The sequence below is a fragment of the Protopterus annectens genome, chromosome 12.part0, assembly GCF_019279795.1.
Source record: "Protopterus annectens isolate FY-2018-M chromosome 12.part0, PAN1.0, whole genome shotgun sequence".
Lineage (NCBI taxonomy): Eukaryota > Metazoa > Chordata > Ceratodontiformes > Protopteridae > Protopterus > Protopterus annectens.
The window spans coordinates 254801824-254825700 of record NC_056746.1 but is presented as its reverse complement, the minus strand read 5'-3'; the positions used below and the strand labels follow the sequence as shown (position 1 = coordinate 254825700).

At 37.6% G+C, this 23877-nt stretch overlaps 1 protein-coding gene across 1 annotated transcript in view; it reads right to left on the bottom strand.

The window, feature by feature from the left end:
• Positions 1 to 23877, bottom strand: part of LOC122816489 (ankyrin repeat and fibronectin type-III domain-containing protein 1-like) — a 2048587-nt gene that overhangs the window by 301097 nt on the left and 1723613 nt on the right. Inside the window, exon 13 of the mRNA XM_044089320.1 lies at positions 11276 to 11395. Within this exon, the coding sequence (XP_043945255.1) occupies positions 11276 to 11395 (120 nt within the window). The remainder of the gene's footprint in view (positions 1 to 11275; positions 11396 to 23877) is intronic.

Here is a 23877-nt window from a genome sequence, read left to right as displayed (position 1 = left end):
CCCCAAGCGGTTCCACAAACTTATGTCCTTAACTGCAGCAAACCAGAGACTGCCAAAGGTGAAGCTATTTTCCTTTCTGAATAATTATTTCCTCACCACTCCTTCAGTGAACAGGGTGAAATCTGCTCAGAAGTCACTGTTCAACCTATTTTAGTCCTTGAAGATTAAAGAGAACACTGTAAAGTCCTAGTGGGAGCCATGTCTGCTGTTGATGTTCATAGGCTGCAATGTAAACACTCTTAAACAGGACTCATCTACAAACTGACATAGTCATTTCACTACAAATGCTCTCTCAAAGCTTTAACTTATAATGTGCCACAACCAGTATTTGTCTAGGGGCTCTGGGGCTGATGGCATTGACTGTACACCTGCCTCCCTCTGCAAGTTACTACATGAGAGTTTTTCATTGATCATTAATAATTTGATGGTCCCAACTCACAGATCCAACATCTTTACAAGCAAAGACATCCGGAATTTGCAGAACTAATCTGACATGGTAGCTACATACTTCAATTCTATTGATGGATAATCCTTTCTAAACTCTTACCCCTTTAGTGGCCATTACAGGAGTGCCTCCACCCTAGAAAGAAGGAGCATTACCAAGGGCAGACTGGCTAAGGTCTATGACCACAGTCAGAAGCTAGTTTCATATCAGTATTCTGGAGAAGTGTGCAGTCCTCCTCATACTTTAGGAATTTCCAGACCTCCTGCCTCAAGGTGCTATAGTTATCCATACTGACAACACAACAGTGGTTTTGCATATCAACAAAAAAGGAAAATTCACTTCTACCCATCATGTCAAGAAGCCATGAGGGTATCAGTATGGATTATGTCAACAAACTACTTTCTGATCACAAACTGCAGTCCTAGATAATTTATTTCTTTAGCAGATAAGCTCATTTGTTGCTTGCAGATGTCTATCAGGTGGTCATTCAGTCCATCATAGACACAGAGGGGAAGAGACTTAAAGTAAATTTTCTATCACTTTGTTGACCAATGGCAATTATAGTAACTTATATTTCCTTAGAGCTAGCTCTTATGGCAGGCATTATTGTAAAATAAGAACGATTCTGTCAATAGAGGCTTCAATCTCTTTCAAGTCTTCATTTAGGCCTTAATGAAAATATTCAGCTGAAACTACTGCTAGCAGGATAACTAGCAGTATTTATGACTTCTTAATGCTTAGACTACTAAATGACAACTTGCAGAAAGCAACTATGAACAATTAAAATGTAACTATTTTATGTAGTTAACAGAAATTGTTTTATATGAAATGTTCATACCTAAGCCTTTAAAAGTGGATGGACATAAGCGGTTAAACTAAAAGAAAAAAAAGCAGTGGCAGACAGCTGGTTGGCTAAAGCTTTAGAGAACTGTATGACATTGCAATTGCATTACAAAGAATTTATTTAGAATTTATGTTGGATGAAAAATGTTCATGCTTTTTAATTTATAGTAGGCTTATGTAAGCAGACTTTGAGAAATAGCCATTTAAGCAGACCACAAAAGTATACTAAGATATAATGATTATTCTGATGTTTTGCACTGTCTGATGTGATTGCTCAATTTTAGGATGGCAAAAAATGCATAAAATAAGGGAGACACAGTGGAGCAACAAGCAGCATTGCCACCCATATACATCTCAACTGTCTATGATTTTGCAGAGTCCAGATTTCTGCCTCATATTTTTTTTCAACAGTTCCTCACAGAATATGCAATTTTCTATCAAATCATTGAGGAGTGAGTCAGTTAGTAATGACAGACATTTGAGTTTTAGACTTCATATTCTTCAGAAAAAAATGCATGTTAAAGCAAAACCTGTCAGTCTATAATCTTCAAAATTTAAGTATTTAAAATCTGTCCCTAATTTGAGCATTTGTCCCCCGTTATATTTGGCTTTGCCCAGAATTCTTATGCAAAGAGATTGAGAGGGTATTTTGCTACCTCAACTCAAGAGGGTGTCTACTAGTTAGATTCTCAGCTGGAGTATCTTCTGTGTGGTATTTTCATGTCCTAAATCTGTCAGCATGGGTGTTTCAATTTTCTCCCACCTCCCAAAGACATGCAGTAAGTCAACTAGTAATATCAGACTTGTCCAAAGGTGAACATGCAGTGTCTGACTGAATGTGCTTATGCATTCTTGTTAGATCACTGCCCTGTCCAGAATGAGCTTCAACACCTTGTGTCCACTAGCTGATAAGACAGGTTCTGGTGTCCCTGAAACCCTGTAAAGGTTAAACTGGATTATCACCAAATGAATGGATAGATGGATGGAAGGATGATATAAATAGCCTTATTAGGAAACTTATGAATAAGGAGCAACGCTGGACAGAATTTTATTATAAAATTGCATAATGAAAATAATTTCATGCATTCAGTGCTTCCATAATTTTATGCGTTTGGTTATAATTATACAAGGATTGTTCTTGAGACAGTCTAATTTTAATGAACATAACTGATGTTTATTTGGTTACTAAGACAGCAGCTACATATTTTCTGTAACTTATTGTATTACTTCTCTGCTATTTCATTTGACATCTAATCTTGAACTGTTACTTGTGCCCATTATTATTTAATGTAGAATTTTGTTTTAGATTCTGTGAAATTGCAGATATATAGAATTTGCTTGAAATACATTTTTCAGAAGCATGTGCATATCTGACTGACATACAAAATGAGGCTCAGTATATTAGACATGGCTTTAGCCTTTATCTGCTTGTAATAGTAAGACATGAAAATGTTTGATCCCAAGCTGTAATGTGCACTGTGGGATGTGTTTATTTATTATGACTGCATAAGTTTATGTTTATGCTCATATTTATATTTATTTTTATATTTATATTTATATTTCTGGCACTATTTCAGCTGAAGTATACAAGTGATTAGGAGCACTGATTTTGAAAACTGTACACAACTACATGGGGTGGCACTATTTTTGAAAACTGTACACAACTACATGGGGTGGTATGTGAAAAGTTTATAGAACTCAAGACTGCATAATTCAGAACACCTCTCGCATGCCTAGAGCAAAGAGCATACACAAATGTGTGACCAGAGAAGTCCAGTTACTCAGAATGTATGCAAATGAGGTGATATACAACAAATCCCATGATTTGCAGAAATGCGAGTTATGGAATGTTCTGTGGAGCTGTAGACAAAACTTATGTGGCTATAAGTGTGCACGTAACATTTAGCTGATAGAAGAGATGTCTTCCTTCCAAAGATATTGCATCCATCAGTCCACAGTTCAGTAAAATATCAGTACAAGAGTAATATAGTGAGCATAATCCATCCATCCATCCATCCAACCTACAAGCCCTTTTCTGACTTTTGCACATGGGAGTCAGGGTGTCACTTTAACAGTGACAATCATCTAGAGCCAAGGTTTACACTGCTGAGTGGCTAGTCCTGGCACAGTAGTTCTTCCACGCTACACACTCACAGGCATATACACTTCTATGGCCAGTTTAGCATGTACAATGCATCTACTGTATTTCTTTGGAATCTGGGAAGAAAGCAGAGTACCAGGAGGAAACCCACATGAACACAGTAAGGAATATTTGGTAAAATACACAAAATACACATAAAACTCTTACCCAAACCCCAAAACACACACACACACACACACACACACACACACACACACACACACACACACACACACACAAAAACACGCACACTCATACACTGGAGTACAGGGAATAACAACCAAGTGTGACAATCACACTGTACTATGTCCCATATGAGCTTGACATCATCACTGAGAGTGTAAAATAATTTCACTTGCACTTAGACATGTTGAAAAAAAATATCTTAAGTTCAATAGCTGATGCATATAGAGCTCAAACAGAATGATTTGTTAATACCTGCAAAAAAGTGTTGATATATTCACAAACCTCCCTCTATCACAACACCATAAGAGAGAGCTGCTGTCCCCTATAACAAAACACACACACATATATATATATATATATATATACTTATCTTGCCTGCTCTTGCATGACATCTTATGTTACTAACAAAACTGCATTGCTTTGCAGCCCTGTAATAATTATTGAGGGTACACATATGTTTGAGGTGTTTGACTACCCTCTGAAGACTATATGCCACTGAGTACAGCCGGAGTTTTTCCAATCGGGCTGCATAGGACATATGTTTGAGGCCAGTAATCCTCTTGGTGAGGTACTTTTGTGGTCTTTCCAGCTGTTGGAAGTGTCTTGTGAGGTACATCCCAAATGGGGCATTGTACTCTATGATGGGTCTGATGAGTGACGAGTAGAGGGGCACTATAACCTCTTTATTTCTAGATGTGAACCCTTTAGTAATTAGATTGGCTACATAGAAGGATTTCCTAACTACTTTGGCAATATGATTGTCAAAGGAGAGATTGCTATCTACCTGGGTCCCCAGATCTCTTATTACCTCTTCTGTATTAAGGGGGCTGCCACCTATGTGATAATTCATGGGTGTTTTGTTTTTCCCAAATAGGATGACTATGCATTTTTTTGGCATTTAGCTTGAGACCATGACTTTGACACCAGGTGTCCATCTCAGTAAGGCCCTTTTGGAGAATGTCCATGTCAGCCGGAGAGTCAATTATGGCTCTGAGTTTGCAGTCATCTGCGAACTTGGTTAGCTATAGTCCTCCTGTGTTTGCTTGTACTTCTGAGAAGTATATGCCAAACAGTAGGGGTCCCAGGACCGAGCCTTGTGGGACACCACTTGTGACTGGTTTACAGTCGGACCTGTAGCCCGCTATTCTTACCGTGTGAGTTCCTGTCTGTAAGCCAGTTGGCAGCCCATCTCATGACGTAGGGGTTTATGTTCAGGTTGGTGAGTTTTTCTATAATTCCCAAGTGGGAATGGTGTCAAAAGCCTTGGCGAGGTCAAGGTAGGCTGTGTGAACCACCTTCCCCTCATCTATGGCCTTGGTGACTGTCTCAAAGAAGTCAACCAGGTTTAGTAGGCATGATCTGCCCTTAGCAAAGCCAAACTGGGTCGGGTCAAGTGTTTGGAGGTTCCCAGTGTCTTTGTTACTGAGTTCCATGATGATGCACTCCATAGCCTTGCAGACCAGGCTAGTTAGGATTATGGGACAATAGTTACCAGGGTATGTTGTGGCCCCTCCTTTGTGGAGCGGAATAACCGTTGATGTGTGCCATTCTATGGGCACATAGCCTGTGGAGAGGCTGAGGTTGAACAGTGTGTTTAGGTGGGGGGTTAGTTCGTTCTATAGTTCGTGCAAGACGCAGCCTGGGACACCATCTGGCCCCACTGACGCTGTGCTTTTGGCTTTGCGTCTGTGATTTCTGGGACACTACACTTTTCCGGTATTGTTGTGGGCCCTTTTGGGGGTAAGAGGGGGGTGAATTTTGTACTGAATCTATCTGCCAGGATGTTGGCAATATCAGTAGGTTCAGTATATTTTGTGCTATTTTGCACTAGCTCAGAGCATATCTGCAAGTTGCCACTTAGATTATTGACATAGCTAAACAAGGCTTTGTGGTTATCTTTCAAATCCTTGGCTATTTTTCTTTTGAAGTTAGCCTTGGATGATTTTATGAGGGACATTAGTTTCTTACTGATACTGATCAGGGATGTCTTTCCTTCTTGGGATTTGCTTTTTTTCTGAACTAGTTTCATCCTTCTATTGTATAGCCTGTTTATGGGAGGGATCCACCAGACTGGTTTCCTTCTCTTAGTGGAGTGAGTCTTGGTTTTGCTAGGGATGACATGATCCATGCATCATTGTAGGTGCTCATAGAGTGCATTTGTAAAGGTTCCTGCATCTTGGACACTGTTACCCTTTAGCGTGGGGGCTGTGAAACTTACCACCTCTGTCTTAAGTAAGGTTAAGTTTGCTATAGAAAAGTTTTTCACTGTAGTTTCCTTGGTTGGGGGTGGTGGGGTGGTGTGGACATCCAGAGTGATTAGTTTATGGTCTGATCTAACCAGTGATGGGTTGACCTTCGGTGCGGGACACCTGTCGCCCATGTTGGCGATGACCAGGTCCAATATGTTTTCACCTCTGGTAGGGGAGTTTACCAGATGATCCAGGGCATTTGAGTTGATAAATTCCAGGAAGCGCTGGACCTGGGAGTTTGTACTTGAGTAGTTTTCCCAGTTAATGGTAGGGTAATTGAAATCACCCAATATTAGGGTGTTCGGTAGGACCTTCATGTTTTCCAGTGTCTCCAGAAAGGTGGAGTGGTGGTCCTGGGTCATGGAGGGTGATCTGGCAGGCCACAATTTGCAGTGCAGATTTGCCCAATGTTAGTTGCACATGGATGATCTCAGAGGTATCATGCTGTGCCACTAACCTGGAGGTGTAGGTATCCTTGATGAATATGGATACACCCCTCTTTTGTGTTTCAGTCCATGTTCTGTGGTTGAAATGTGTGGTATGAGTTGTAGCCTGGTAGTTCCGGGGTGCTCTGTGGAGCCTTGAACCAGGTTTCAGTTACTGCACAGATGTCGATGTTCTCCATACTGAGGAGTGCTTCGAGCGCATGCATTTTGAGATTTAACTCCTGGCCTTGAGTAGCATAACCCTCATTTTTTTTATTTGTGCTGTTTATGGAGGTGGGTTTGACTTTTGAGCCTTGCCTAAAAAAGGCACTATGGGGGCAGCAACAGCCTTGGCCAGTATTCGAAAGCCTAGGGGTGACAGATGCAAGCCATCTCTTGCAAAGCTACGAGGCTTGTCGAGCATGTCATCCCAGGCTGACAGAAACTAGATCCCCTTTGAATGAGACCAGAAGCTTAGCCAATTGTTGAAATTGATATTTTTTTCTTTATACTGAGGTATCATTCTTGGTGAGGGCAGGATGCTACTCAGAGTCAAGGTCATACCCACCTGGGCTACATGATCAGAGAGCTCTTCCATGTCTCTTTTCATGTAGTCCAAGGAGGTATGTCTCAGGTCATTCACACCAACATGAACAATGACAGAGTCATATTTGTACTTGTTCTGCAGTGACCTGAGTACTTGTGTTATGTGGCGGATTCTGGCTCCCGACAGGCAGCTAACAGTAATCTTCTCTTTGTCCAGCCTAGTGAGTGGGACATCAGTGTGCTTGACTATAGAGTCGCCTATTACTAGTGTGTTAGGCATGTTATTTCACCTTAAGGGCTGTGATTGTGCGGCACACTGATTTTGTGTTTCATGTGTTGTCTGGTTTGTGACCGGAGGTGCAGATTTTTTGGGTGTCTGCTTTGTAGGTCTCTGATGCTTTTGCAGGTTTTTATTTAGAGCCTCCGAGTATGATTTTGTGTATTTATGTGTATTTTTTGCCATTGCTGGTTTAGTATGTCTATGTGAAGCTGGAGGTGTGGTGAAAGTGTTAACCTTCTCCTCATGACTGCCTGTTCCAGTCTTGGATGGAGAGAGCTTAGCCTCCAATTTAGCTATATAATTGCATCTCTCACATATGTTAATGTTTTTTGGTAGGAGAAGAGGGTTATCTGTGTACATGAGGCAGTTGTAACATTGCCTCAGGATACCCAGGTTCACCTGCTAGACTGGAGAGTATACCTGAAATTGCCCTTTGGTCATGCCTGAATAGTAGGGTGAGCTGCTTAGTCGCTTGGTTGATGTGGGGTGAATAATGAGCCTTGCCCTGCTGGGCAATCAAGTGTTGGGGTATATTAGTGCTTGCTATTACGTCTGAGCAAGTGCTGGACTGTAGGATGCTTTTTAAGTGCTTAGGTTGAGAGTTAGACTACTTTCAAGGGAAAAACTGAAGAGGAGACTTGGTGGAGCCAGGAATGATTCAGTCCTTGCTAACTGGCACTGCCTGGATGTACAAAACTGTGAAAACATGTTTTTTACAGCAGGGAAATGAAAGAGATAGAAATTAGCCCAAAATGGCATATAAACTACTAACTTCTGGGCTGGAACCACTCCTCCAGGGACAGATGGCTGCTCAAAGCTCCCTCTCTCACAGGTGAACAGAGAAACCTCCTTCTATCCAAGTAAGGTATGGGCAACTCAGAAACTTGTAACACAGCCCTGAATTCAGCACTAGCCTGAAAACTGGAGTATACTAGCTTAGAAAGGTGGGAAACAAGGAAAAAATTTTTTTTAAAGATAAGGCAAAAACAGTAAAAAATACACTTAAAACAGCTTTAAACGACTACAAAAAGTAAAAAATACACTTAAAACAGCTTTAGATGAATACAAGCAATCAGATAAGGCTTTTAAAAATATTACCCAATTAACCAGTAAAAAAATCTCAAAACTGAGCCCTGTTCCTGTAGTCTTCAATCAGACAAGTTCTAACTGCACACTCCAGCCTCTGACAGGGGAAAGTTTGTACTAGTGCCTGACAGAGGCAAATTTGACTGATTACTTCTATGGCTCACAGGTAGAGAAAGCTGGATGACCACTGGAAAACACAAGCCCATTTCCAAACCTAGAAGAAAGGTGAACATTCAGCAGTTGCATCGATGGATTAACCATTAATCTATGGTTTCCAAAGTATTAAGTATTAAGTATTAAGTCTGTGATTAGAAGAAAGATGTGAGAAACTAAAACATCAGAGGAATGCTGGAGATGTTGACATTTCAGACAACAAGAAAATATAGTTGTCTGTACTTGATAGTCATGCAAAATTTAACAGAATAGGAATAACCTAGGTAAGATTCCACCATTCAGCTTTCAGGAATCTAATTTATCAATAAAGTTAAGAAAGCTTATTTATCCAGTGCTCAGAAGATGTCTGGTTTGGAGGAATGGTGTTATAGGTTCATAGGTGTGTACTAGGCTAATGGCCCTGGAGCCTTTACAAGCCTAGCCCATAGGATTACCCTGGCATCGTGCCACCCAACCTTAGTTCCCAGTGCCTCTGTCGAATAAAGCCACTGGAGTGATCTCTGGGGTGAATTTTCTATTTCCCAACCACTCATTAACATTTCTCTTGAAGAGAGCCAGTGAGGTGCTCTGCTTGACATGTATGGGAAGTCAATTCCATAGCATGGGCAGTCTTAGGATTACGAACCTGTCCCTCCAGCATGTTCTGTTGATTGTGGTAATGAGGTTGAGGTCTCTGGAATGTGTGGTGTGGAGGATTTGGGATTTCTTTAGATGTAGCATTTCTAACAGAGCTGGATCAGACATGGCTTTGTAAGTCAAGCAGAGATTGCCTCTAAGTAGGCGATATGAGACAGAGAATAGTTGGATGTTTTTGAGTCTGTCCATATAGGACAAATGTTTAAGGCCTAGGATCCTCTTTGTGAGGTACTTTTGTGGCCTTTCCAGTTGTTGCAGGTGTTTATTGAGGTACATGCCAAATGAGGCATTGTACTCAATGATTGGCCTAATAAGGGAAGAGTAGAGGGAGACAATGACCTCTTTCTTCCTAGATGCAAAACCCTTAGTAATGAGATGTGCCACAAAGAATGACCTTCTGACCACAGTGGCAATGTAGTCGTCAAAAGAGAGGTTGCTGTCAACCTGTGTTCCCAGATCTCTTATAATGCCTTCTGTGTTCAGTGGACTATCATCAGTGTGGTAATTCATGGCAACCGTATTTTTCCCAAAGAGGATGATGACACATTTTTTGGCATTGAGCTTAAGGCCATGGTTCTGACACCAAACCAGTCATTGGTCTCAGTGAGGCCTATAACAGACATTACTTTATTGGTATAAAATCTGGAAGATAGTCAATGTAATGCATGCCGTGCATGCCATGTAACACCTTCTACTAAAAACTATTATGAAATGCCTAACGCCTGGTTTGTGGGCTGTATGGATCATTGCTTCCACCTTGAATGAATGATTTAGTGAATGAATAATGAATAAATTAATGAATTAATAAATAAATGACCAAATAAATGAATAAGGATTAGCTTAAACCTACATAGTATAGTCTGTGGCTATTGGAGGACTAAGACCTGCATGACATAAATGTGAACACATAACTGAATTAAAAGATTGCTACACACAATGCACTCTTTAATACACATATCCTTATGACATAATTAAGATTAAGATTAAAAATATTATGCTACTTAGTAATCGCTTCTGGTCTAAATATTATCTCAATGCCTACTACAGATCCTATGATACCTAGATACCTAGTTATGGCCAATAAAAATAAATAGAAGAGAATCCTCATTTGGAGGGAAAGAATGAAAAGTGACCATTACTTCATGAAGCCCTGGTTTCTGAGTGACCAAACTAATAAAACTAGGCAAAATCCACTGACAGAATTGAGAAGGACAGAAAGCACTTGCCAAAAATAATTACTTAAGATTATATCAAGAGGGGGATCACTGAGTATAGTAAAACTATTGCATCTGTGTATATACTCACAGTTGCTTTGTTTATCACTATATAATATGACCTGTATTAGCTTAGCTGGGTTGCATTTCTCATTCTGTCTGTGTCACAATATTATATACATGTATGTGTATGTGTTTATGTCTAATTGTGCATTCTGCAAATGTTTGGAGATTTTCTACCCAGGAATATGAAATGTGATTTCACAGCTGGATATTCCAACTCATCAATGGTAAAACTAACTAGTTAAACAAATAAATGTAAATTATGCCTTTCAGAAAATGGCTCTAGAAAGAAGAACCTGGCATACCTTAATACTGGCTGAAGCAAAGGGGTGGGACAAGGGAAGCCAAGGGACACAGTTTCTGTCACTTGTATTATGCCAAGGAAACTGCTTCTCATTGCAAATGGTTGAAAATAAGCTAGTGAAATCAATTACCCATTAACATTCCAAACGCTACAATTGTGATCCGTGGAAAAAAACAGGATTAAACATACAAATCCTGGAAATATATACTAAGTATGTGGTTGTGCTACTTCTGAATATTCCTCTTAGTCTGAGCTATAAGTCTTGGAGTCAGAGCTTGCATAAGCCCCCCACCCCTTAAAAATATGTTTTAGTGGTTTTATAGTGAGTTTTGTGATTGTTTTGATAATTACAGTTTAAATTAATTTCACAGTTGTGAGGCTCATAATTCCAAGTCTTGTGCTTCTGATACAGAGTGAATGAAGTTGCATCTTTCATGAACTGTTGGTAAATTCAGTATAAGAATAACAGTGTAAACAATTTTCTTGACATAATGGGGGTGTGGCATAATGGTTAAGGAGCTTACCTCACAGATACAAGATACAGGGTTTTATTCTCCCTTTGAGGTAAATTGGCTATGCTTAAAATGGCCTGTAAGGGAAGCTAGCCCAGTACTTACCTATGAACTTATTAGGTAAATAGAAACAGTGACTTAAACAAATCAAACTGAAAGCTGAATAACTCACCTGCATCTGTGAAACTGCCATTAGCATCTTATAGCGAGCCTGCAAGACACAGGAACAAGATGACTGGGTAGAAGTGACACACTGTCGTAACCACCTGATGTCATCCCACATACACGACACCTGCAAAATATGACAATGCCTATGAAATGCAAAATCTTGTACCAGATTCATGCACAAGGTTAGCATCACATTGCAGTTGAAAAAAAAAGCCTCTTCAGAGTAGCACAATACAAGTAATATATGATAACTTCAAGAACAGTCTAGAGAGGACTATGCAAAATAATTTTGTACAGAACAACACATATGATTAAAGACATTAACAGTTTGATGTATAAATCTTAACAGTAGCATGCTGTCGAATACTACATTGATATTGCCAGGACCTCGGACACAAACTACTTAGATCCTGTGAAACCATTTCATACACTAAAACAAAAACAGCTATGTGAGGAACTCATCATAATAGCAGATAATGCCAGATTCTAGTGATTTCACACCAGCCAGACTGTGTGAATACCAACTCAGTGCTTTCTGCAACTACAGCCGGCTTTATAAATATAGGCAATACATGCATGACAACTTCAGTTTTCAGAATGCAATTTACTAAAAAGCAGTTAATTATTGGGAAGGTACAGCTATGCCACTCTTTCAGTAACACTACAAGAAAATACCCAAAGAATGACTGACAAAACTGCCTGCACCTTTGTAAAGCATTCAATGTAGTCTGCAGCTAAGCATCTTCCTTTCAGGATGGAAGTCTGGTGAACCAGCTAGATAACATCAAAGGAAGCTTTACAGTGTGGAAACACTGCATAACACTACAGGCCTAACACATCATTTACATAAACAGCCAGAGTCGAGTGTGTGTGTGTGTGTGTGTGTGTGTGTGTGTGTGTGTGTGTGTGTGTGTGTGTGTGTGTGTGTGTGTGTGTGTGTGTGTGTGTGTGTGTGTGTACATACATATATATATATATATATATATATATATATATATATATATATATATATATGTACACACACACACACACACACACACACACACACACACACACACACACACACATACACACATATATATATATATATATATATATATATATATATATATATATATATATATATATATATGGTCTATATTAGATTACTGAAAGCTTAGGTAAGCGAACAGTGATTAATCGACACCATGTAAGCAAAAGCTTACAAAACCGAACTGTCAGAACAGTGATTTTTTTTCCAAGGGAAGAAAAATCGCTGTTCCAACAAAGAAAAAAAAAGTAAGCACATTAAAACATGAGATTAAGTGGGGGGCTTCGCACCCCCCCACACCCCCCCCCCCTACTTAAATATACCAACTCCGAGACTGCAATACAGTGCTGAAAATGGCAAAGTACCGAAGCGGCCAAACAAATTCTTTCCCAGGGAAAGAATTCTCTTACATGCCACTTCCATATTTTGTAGCTTCGGTTTTGTCAGTTCGACCAAGACGCATTCAAAAACATGTGTCTTCGGTCTGCTGATAGGAACCCTATATATATGGGTTCCATTGGATTGGTCGACAGAGAGTTTGGTCGACATCTGTTTAATTGACCGTATTTGGTTAATTATACAGACAGATACAGATAGTCAACAACTGTGTGAAATTGACATTCCTTGGGTAGGGGAATATTCTCTTTCCCTGGGGATTGTGCAGTCTCAGAGTTAGTGTATATAATTAGAGTGGAGGGGTGCAGGTGCATGTGTACTAGGTAGTCGAAGTTTCAGTTTTCGACGTAGATTAGTTTACCTTCAGGATGTCAACATATGTGTTAGTTGACCAACTGAAAGTAAATCATACATCTGTGTATATACAGACATAGATATAGATAGAGAGACTTACTTTTTTAACAATTTTTATTTACTCCAATATTACATAAGTTAGTCAGCTCCTGCCTTTCCATAAACTTCACTCTTCCTCCTCCTGAACATTACTGTTTCTATTTTGTTCCCAAAAATTCCACTTATTTCTATGAAATTTGCTCTTTCCTTTTTACTAAAAATCCTACATCCAGTTCTTTTATAATGCTCAATATTTCTGTTACACATTGTTTTAGATTTTGATTTCCACTTTCTTGTAATTGCTTTTTTTTTTGGCAACCAATAACATTAAGCTTTGCAAAGTCTTCTTACGTCTAGGCAACTCAGATCCTTTGTCTTACATCAAAAGAAACAACAATGTGTTCCCAACGTGTCTGCCAAAGTACTCTGTAAGGAGATTTTTAAAATCAAAATCTTTCAACATGTTACACACCCCCCTAAAAAACATGCTCACATTTACCTCTCTCAGCTTCCCTTCACACCTTCAGCATTTGCTATCTACTTGAGATAAAAATCCTCTGAAGATTTGCTTGGGGCATAAAAATACCTGTGCAAACACATCCATGCAAACCCCCTAAACTTTCTGGACTCTGTTGCATACTTGAGAGCCTTACAAATTTTCTCCTATAGTTCCATTGTAAATTGCCTCTCTGTTTCTTTTCTTAATCTTTTCTAACCTCCTCACTGATCAGTGCACTACTCTGGAAAACAAATAAATGAATAACTCAATAAATAAATACATACATACATAAACTGTGCAATATTTAATATGCCCTACTTGTTATATCTTTATTAAAAACAGCTTCTGTTCTAGACTCAGTAAAAAGTCTACTAGATCTAGTCTTTCACTTAGAACTCCTTTATTCCTTTCTCCTTGCCTGTACTTTGTTATCAATCCCTGATGGGGAAAGCAGACTCTAACTTGCAGTCCAAAGTTCTGCTCAGCCTTATCCTACCTTATTACCTTTTCCACTGGAGTTATTTTCACCCAATACATTGGATCCTTTGGTAATTTCCTTCAGTAAATTATAACCTCTGCTTGCCTATTTTCTATACCCCTACTCAGCACATACCTATTTCTAAAATTTCCCTTCTGCATTCCCTTTCTGTATTAGTTCTCAGAATGCTTTCAGCTACTTTATAAATTTAATATTCTGTATGGTTATTTTTATTTTCCTTAAAAGCATGCATACACCTTCTGCTTAAGTTATGTATATGAGCCTTAACTGTGTAGCTCTAAAGTACATCTTCAACTCAAGTAACCCTAAACCACTTTGTTTTATGGGGAAAATCAACTTATCCACTAACATTTGCCCTCTTCCTTGCTAAATAAATTCTTTCAGCTCATTATTAAAAATCATCCATAATAGTTCCTTTGTTTGATAAAGATATGCCTGACCTGTATATAAGGCTAAGGGGGGGGGGGGTAAAAACATTTTTACCACTGTTATCTTTCTACCCATACCTACAATCACAAATTTCCAGTTTTGCAATTTTTGTATTATATTTTATTTAGTTTCATCCCACATATACTTAGCTGCCAAAAAAATATTTTAAATTGATATACCTTATTACTTTGTCTTGTCATGTCCCCATGAGAATAAATATTGTTGAACCAAAGTATACATGGGTACATAGTGTACCACTACAGCATTTGTTTTGACTTCATCTATTTTATATCCTGAAAAGACTTGAAATTGTCCAAAAAAATGCCCCATGATGCCAAACTGTCCATTTTTAATTTTCAAGTACAAAATAATATAATTTACAAATAAAGATAAATTTTCTTGAGTACCATACCAGTTGTATCTTTGAATAAGAAGCTTTTACTTTTATTGCTTTGTAACAGTGCAAGCAGTTTTAAACTGGATATGGACTTTGGAGGTTGTTCTGGATTTGTGGAATCTGTATGAGAGACTGGGACACAGTGACAGTATGAGGTGGAAAGATTGATAATATTAAAATGGAATGACTTTCCTTGTAACAAATGTAAAATAAATAAATAAATAAATTGTAAATGGCTCAAAATATAAAACAAACAACACTGGGGAAAGAAGGCATTCTCACTTGGCTCCTCTGTTCAAAATTAACTTTTCAGAGAGGAACCCTCCTGCCTTAAATCTGACCCGTTATGTATGCTCCTTATTAACCCTATTATTCTATCAGGGAATACAAATACAGTAATAGGCCTGCTCCTGAAATCTCTGCTGACTGTCAAATGCTTTCAGTAAGTCATGATTCGCCAACAGTAGTGGTATTATGTTATACTTTGCTACCCTCTGACTCATTACTGTTCCATTAATATCACAAAACCTCACTGATCCATATCTATCAACTTTGGTAACAACTTTGTCATTCTCTTAATAGGTATAGACATAAAAACTTTGTAATCATGGTTAAAACTGAAATAGGTCTATATGGAGCCAGAAATGAAATTTTGTTACCCTCTTTGGGTAATACAGCCACCACAGCTTTCTTCCAAAATGCTGGTACTCTGCCTTCCCTTTTTAATACTGTTAAGCAAAACTTTCTAGATATCTATTACTTTCTTCCTCCTAACTTCCAAATTTCCACAGAAATACCATCTGTCCTCTCAGACTTCCCTGTTGAATGATTATACATCATGATTTTTATCTCATCTCTTCCTGTCTTAACCATTAATTGTTGAGATTCATATTCCTCTAACTCTTGCATAATTAAGTATTCCATAAATATCTCCATATGTGCCTTTTTTGTTCCTCATTTCTCTGCTTTATATAAAAAATTCATACACTTTCTGAAATATCTATAATACCTTATAAGCTCCTTAAGTTTGCAACATTACTTTCTACTTCCTATTGACTACGTCACTGTACTACAAGTTTTTGTGTTCGAGACTTGTAATCAAAATAGTTGCTTAGCCCTTTTAAACTTATGCATATTATCCAAACACTTCCTTATTTTCTCTTTAGCACTCTGCAGTTGCGCCTCTTCTTGTTCTGTGAGATTCTCCTTCTTCTGCAATAGTTTAAACTTTGTCAGCCCATCTACATAATTTCTATAATTTCTCTCTCTGTATCTCTCCTTCTTTTTATTTCTATCATGTTTTTAAACTCTATTTTCATTTTATTCTACTCACTAGTTATCCCTTCTGAAGTAATTACCTTTCCTAATAATTCTCATATCACATCTACGACCCATTCCTTAGATTCTTTTATTTTAAAAGATAATTTAAAAAAAATCCCACTGTCTATTATTTACATTATTATCCTGCATTTTTTTCATATTTTTCTTGGTGCATGATCTGATGCAGTTGTTGGATAAATCTAAAAGTTTTCAATTAAATGCATATACTGCTTTATAAAAATTATTTCTATCCAATCTAGGCTAGTTATTATATCTTGGAGACCAATATGTAAACTCTGTCTGACTTTATGCTACTAGAGTCACATCTTCCACACCCAATATTCTAATGTACTTATTTACTTATAAAGCATGGATACATAACCATTAAGAAAACTATTTTCTTATGTTAATATCAGTAGCATATTTTGCTGTTGCAGAAAAAAACTCCCCACCTCACATTTAAAACACCTCTGACTACATACTATATAGAACTGCTTTGCAGTATAACATACCTTATACATAATGAAATTTATTGTAGAAATATTAATAAGAACACAATGTTTTATTTACAGTTATTTCTTCATTCACTTTAGTGTCCTTTCACACATTAACAGCATAAATGTTTTTATGCTTTGGAGTCTCCCTATCAGAATAACAGATTCAACAAATGTTGATCCTTTTGCTGTCCATTTTTCTTGCAGACCCATAGTTCATTAGTTTAAACTACATTAGTGTTCTTCCTAATCTTCTCAATCTCCCAACATGGGTTCTTGATTCAAGTTCAATGTACTGTGATTCTTCTAGTCAGTTCCTGGGCTTGTTTTTTTCACTCAAGCATTTTCCTTTGGAAGAATGGAAAATGTTTCACTCACAAAGTCTACTTCTGGGTTCTCTATGGTCAAAAAAATGAGAAGCATGATTCCCTTTCTACTGGCTTACTCTTTGTCGACTAAACTTTATTTCCTTTTTAACCTATTCTGCATACAAAAATGACTTTTATCTCCCAGGAAAAATATTGTGAAGATAGCTGCATGTAGCAACTTGAATCTCAAATCTGTCTCTTGACATCTTATTCTTGCAGAATAACTTTGTTTCTCTTCTGCTTGGTGTACACTGACTAATTATTCTCTACAAACATCATGTTGTCTCCAATTTTTTAAAGTTTTCCCTACTGCCACAGTTTTCACAGGAGCAGTTCCCTCTGCTGGCATGAATGCATTTTTACTAATGTGGGTCTTGGCTGCTTTCTCATGTCCACATTTGAAGAATACACATTGTGTGACCTCTCAATTAACAAATCCTTCTAAGGAACATTAGTCTACTTGCTTACATGTACTTTTGCAAAATTAATGTATTCTATTGTTTTGATTTTTCTTACAAAAGAATACATAAATGTTTTTTTCTCCAAGTGTTCTGTCTTCTAAATGTACTATTTTTTGAACTAGTTCTTGTTGAGAAACCTCTTGTTTAGCAGGTCTTTCCTTATTTTTCAACCTCTGATTTTTGTAGCGTCTATATCACGTTATCGAAATCTTACTACATCGAATCACTAAAGGTTGACCTCTAGTGATCGATGTAGTAAAACATCGAATAACGTTTTAAAAATAAACAAACATAAATAAAAACTAACTAGTGTAGGCAGGGGGGCAAGCCCTCCTGCACCCCCCACACCCCCCTACTTAAATATTCCAACTCCAAGACCGCACTACATTGAGGTAAATGGAAATCTCCCCCATGAAGATTTCCATTAACCTGCACGATGTTCTGTGCTTTCGATGTTGTGGTGCCGACAATATCAGCTTCAATATTGTCAGCTTTCGACATCATGAAGTAGACCCTTTTTGCAGTTTTATCAGATAATCTGATTTAAAGCATCCTCTATTTTTCCACACTTTTGTCATTTGACTTTATATATTCCAATATCGCATTTATTTTAAATACCTCTGAACGTGGTTCATTTATTTTTTTCATCTAAATTACTGGAAGCCATCGCCTATACTAAAACTCAAACATGAACTGCCTTTTGATTAAAGCTTCAAGGTTGGGTCTATATTAGATGATCGAACTTTCAAAAGTTTGACTGTCATATGGTTGACACCATATGATCGTATTTTTGAAAGTTTGAATGTTTTAAGGGAGATCTCCATACAGAGCAGAATGGGAAGATTTCCCTTTTCTGCACTGTAGTGCAATCTCAGAGTTGGTATACTTAAAGTTCGGGTTGTGTGGAGGGTGCAGGGTGGCTTGCCCCCCTGCTTAAAAGGTTCAGGTAGGTTATTTGTGTAGTTTTTTTTTTATTAGATGTTTGAACTTTTAAAAGTTTGATCATATGGTGTCAACCATATGACAGTCGAACTTTTGAAAGTTTGATTATCTAATACAGACCCTTCAAGGTTATTACCAACAAGAGCTTTTTCTTCTGCTTTTCTGGTTGATTTTCTTTAACTTTCTCCACATTTCTTCTTTGTTGGAATCCAAGCACTATAATTACTAGCCAGTAATTCAGTTTTACCCAAACTGACAACCTTTATGCTTTTTTAACAATTTCAAATTATTCAAACTGTGGCAGCTCTAATCAACATGTTGCTCACTCTGAAGCTGTTTGAAAGCCCATATTCAATACATCTTTAAGAAATAGTACATAAAACTCAGTTTTTGATTTGTTCGAAATAACAAGGATATAATTTCAGCTGCATTAACACAAATTATTAATCAAAAGCCAACCAACACAGCTTATTAAAGTCACATTGGATGTTTTGTTGGATACGTTCCACTGCTAGCCCTCTATTTAACAGGATGACACCATATATTGAGTGGCACAATAACCATTTAAAACTCTTATTCTCTTAAATATCAGTCCCAGCATACCATTGCTGAATGAGTCTCAGAGTATTCCCCTTTTACTGAAGTGTAGCGATCTCAGAGTGAGTATGCAGAAGTAGGAGATGTGGGGGTGCAAGGAGGATTGTCCACATGCAAAAAGGAATGTAAATGTAGTGCAGTGATTTTCATAATTCTCATTTCTTCCTTGCAGTCTCTACTTATTTTCAGTATATTTGAGATTCACTGTTATGAGTCTTGAAATTACAGTAAGGAGTTAAACTATAGACCTGACATCACAAGTATGTGATTTGTAAGCAAGGAAAAATGATTCATCTCAGTACTTACCCTTGAGTACAGCAGCACTAAGTACACTCTGTTCAGAGTAATTTGAAGAAACCACCATCTTTCTATCTCCCCATATAGCTCTAAACCACCAGCAGGGGCCTTTGCACCGGGTTTCTATTAGATCGATAAAAAATCAAAATCTCGAACGGCTTAGAAGTTGAAAATGCCATTCTTCATAATCGCTATTGTGAGACTGCAGTACAGTGAAGATTGGAAAGTTTGCCCTTTCCTCACTGTAGTCTGATCTCAGAGTTGGAATATATATTGAGCAGGGGTGGGGGCTGCAGCCCGCCACAATAGTGATTTCGATTTTTTGCATTTCTGCTCATGTGAGCATTTGGGATTAAATGTCATCTATATAATATAGACCCTTTGCTCATACCAAATGTTGCCAGTAGTATTCAATGATGTGCTGTTTTGAATGTTATTTTTAAATCAGCAAGGATAGCTCTTGTATGCAAGGTCTTGCTGTCTTTCCTGTGGTTGGACATCTCCTCTAGTCACTCTTTGTTAATATCAGGTTTAGTGTTACTATTAATATTACAGCTGTTTGTGGTGAAACTGTACGTCATGTATATAAAAAGTGCTGTAGAAGTGACAGGAAAAAGAGAAAAGGTGATTTGGGAAAGGGATATGGAGATTCAGATCAAACGACAGAATGTGGACAAGATTGAAAATGGCAATGATGCAAATAAATAAATAAATAAATAAATAAATGATGAAACAAATTTATGTAAAAGATGCTAAATCCAAGGTGAAAGGATTTTGCATTTTTGAGGGTATCTCTTGACATTGCTAGTTGATTCATATTTCAGTGTGGCAGAAATATCTAGCAGTAGTTTAATCTTTATAACCCCATGATCACTACACCACAAAGGTGTGAAGTAACTATCATCTCATTATGATAATATGCAGATGACAGTCTTACCTAAAACACTATACATTTGAGAAATAACATCATGTGTCCTGGATAAAAACTTAATTGTGTCTTTCGGCTTTTCCCGGTTAGGGGTCGCCACAGCGGAACTCCGGTCCACTAATGATTGGCAGTTGATTTTTATGTACCGGCTTGCCAGGCCTGACGCACAACCTTCAACGAAGGTACGCCCATTCACGCATGTCTTCATGCAGAGGACGCTCTACCTGAGAATCGAACTGGACAGCGTCTTACTGTGACGTCACAACGCTACCGCATCACCACCACCGCGGGTGGATAAAAACTTAATGAAATAAAGAAAAGATAAGCTATTACTGCCATTTTTTTTCAAACCTCAAATGAAAAAAATAGCACAAATTTAGCATGATAATATGAGAAAGATAAGGGGTCTGATTCCTGAATATTGAATCATATGTAATTGCATCAATATTCAAAAGGGTTTATCATCACAACAATTAACCAAAATAGTTTTCTGTTTCATAAACTTGAGGGTTTAACTGGATACCGCACTATCTATGGAACCCCTGTTTACCAAAGAAAATATAAAATTAACAAAACTCTCTTTTCATGTTGAAAATTCTATGGGCTTCTTAGACTTTAAGGCACGTTATCCATTGCTAGTGTGATTTTTACAAGCTTATTTAGAATACTGCCTTCCATTAGGTTCCAATACATCTCCCCAGTATCTGCATGACCTTCAGGTCCTATCTAATAGAATATGCAGGCTTGCTCTTCTCACCCAAAAAAGGGATTACCATTATGTCACTTAGGTAAATGGCATCCTATAAATGAATCAGATTCCTGTACATCAAAGCAACGCTTATATATTCTATCTACTTTTAATTTCACATTCTTGAGCATAACATTACTTTCTTTCTTTCCCTCATGCTACAGAGTAAAGCAATTCCTTACTCCTAAAGATCTCATAACAAGAACACATTCTACTTCAAAGACAATCCAGCAATGTAAAAGCTAGCAATCCATTTTTGGTGTCCTAACTTTAGCCATTAGAAACAATTCTGATTTTTTTTGAATTTTAGATAAAGTTAAGTTCTCACTTAAAAGCTGAGCTAAATTTGAATGCCTTTCTCATCCTTCTGTTACATAATATCTCTGGCTTAGCCCAGCTGCCAAAATTATTGATTTATTGTTGCTGACTTTATTGGCTACTGAAACCTGTTACTCTTGAAATTGTACTGAGATTATCAGCAGTACTGTTTACTTAGCAATTTTGCATTGGTGCTGTCCTCAATTACTGCATTTTGCACTTATTGCATGTTAAATTATAGTTCTAGTATTAGGTGTTTAAATACTGGTTGAAATGGAATCATGTGAATTAGTCTATTATCAGTGCTAGTTATCTAGTTAATTAATTAATTAAGGAACAGTCTTGCATAATCCACCTGTCTTCAAGTGATAGACCTCACACATAGCCATTTTTTCTCTTACTGGTTAGATATTCATCCACCCTGTTTTGCTTACTCTACTCCTGATTTGTCCTGCAACCTTTCTTCACTCTTTACCTTCTCCTTTTTTAGCATCATCCTCTATCCCTAGGAGTTCATGTGTTCCTGCCTTAACCTGTTCCTGGGTCAGTGCCTCATTTCTGTTAATGTCCCTTATTTCTTATATAACACCTTCCTCTTTCTGACACCATGTTACCTTATACATTCTCTGTCTGCCCTTCTCCAGCTGAATTCCCTATTCTTTTACACTCCTTATCTTTCCATGCTCTGTTTAGACAGCTCTTTGCTTCCATTCCCCAGCATTTTGACATTCTGTTGTGCTTCAGTCCCATCCCACTATCTACACTCCTGGAGGTCATGCACTTGGACCCATTCCAGCAGAGGCCACTTTCATACATGTATAACCTTTGTTTAACTCTACCAAAATCTTGGCCATGATCCTTTCTTCCCTGATGCTCCATCTCCTGGGTTCCTACATTTCCCAGTCCTGAATCTTTTTCCTTATGCATGTTACACAACTGGGACCATACATAAGTCAGTCTACACCTGGAATACTTCACCTACCTCTATCCCATCCCTCTACTCCAACCCTTGATACATCATAGGTTAGTAATCTGCATCAGTGGCAGAGAAATAGGTGAATGTAGATCCTACACAGTCAAGGGACTTTGTAACTTAGCCTTTCACCCCATTGTTATTGTCTGTCTGTAGTTTACTAGCTCACTGTTGTTTTCATCTTTAAACTAGTCATCAAGGTTTTTTTTTTACTGCTGGTTTTGAAACTGAATACCTGGAAAGATCAACATCCATAACAAATTTAGAGGAAACAAAATGCTGCTGCTGTCAATAATGTTGCCAAATCAGGGCCAATTTAAAATAAATTATTCCTGTTGAGCGCTTTTCCAAATACTTCATTAGAAAAGAAAATGAACAGTAACTAGAGAATCTCAGCAACCACCAAACTGTGCATGTGACAGAAACAATATCCAAATTAAGGGGAAACCAGTGGAACAGGAAGCAATTGGTCGGGTGGCATATCAAGATATTTTTGATCCTTCCATAGGAAATTGGTATAAACATTCACTTGAAGCTAGACAGCAAGGAAAGGAACAGGAAACTGTGGAAACTCTGATGCAGTCAATGTTGAGGAGTGATAGGCCATATGACAGAGTGACAGATGGTACAGGATGAAACTGAAGAGAAGGTGCCACAGGAAGATGCTATAGAACTTTCTATAGAATACCCACAGGAAATGGAAAACAAGGGATGTGTCCTCAGTTTGGAAGAAAATGAGCTAAGAGAAGAGTTGCTTGATTTAACAGACATGGATAGAAATATTAAGATCAATGAGAGAAATAGACTGCAGAAGGTCAATAAAACCCAAAAAGTCAGAAATCTGATAAAACAAATGAATTGAATAATTAGAACTGTTCATAGAATCCATGTGATATGACAGAAGTAAACAGGATATATTACTGTGCTGCTAAATTAATAACTGATAAAGTTCTACCACAAGAATACATGGTAGTGAAGGAAAGGAAGGGGCGAAATCGAATACCATTATGGAAATATTAAATAGAGAAAACTATAAAGCAATTAAGACAAAAAGTGTCACTCTTAGAAGACTACAGAAGAGGGAATAGATCAACAAAAATACTGACAAAGATAGATGTGATTAAAGCAATGCACAGTATTAGAACAGACTAGGATCTATCATGCACTATCACAAATAACAAACTAAAAATTTCAGCACAAGCGGAAAAACTTAGAAGATACACAGATATATATAAAGGAAACGTACAAAATAAGCAATTTATTGTTGACCAAAAATGTTTTTATAGAGAAATGGGAAATAAGGTAAAAGGAATTGAAAGACTACCAAAAAAAAAGAAGTAGATACATTTTGGAGAAGTATCTATGAAGATCCTGTGGAGCATAACAAAAGATGCTAAATGGATAGAAGATGTAAAAGAAAGAATAAGAAGTTTAAAGATGCAGGATATGAAATGGGATGAAGTAACAGCCAGAGAGATTGAGACAAAGTTAAGAAAAGCCTCTAATTGGAAAACCCC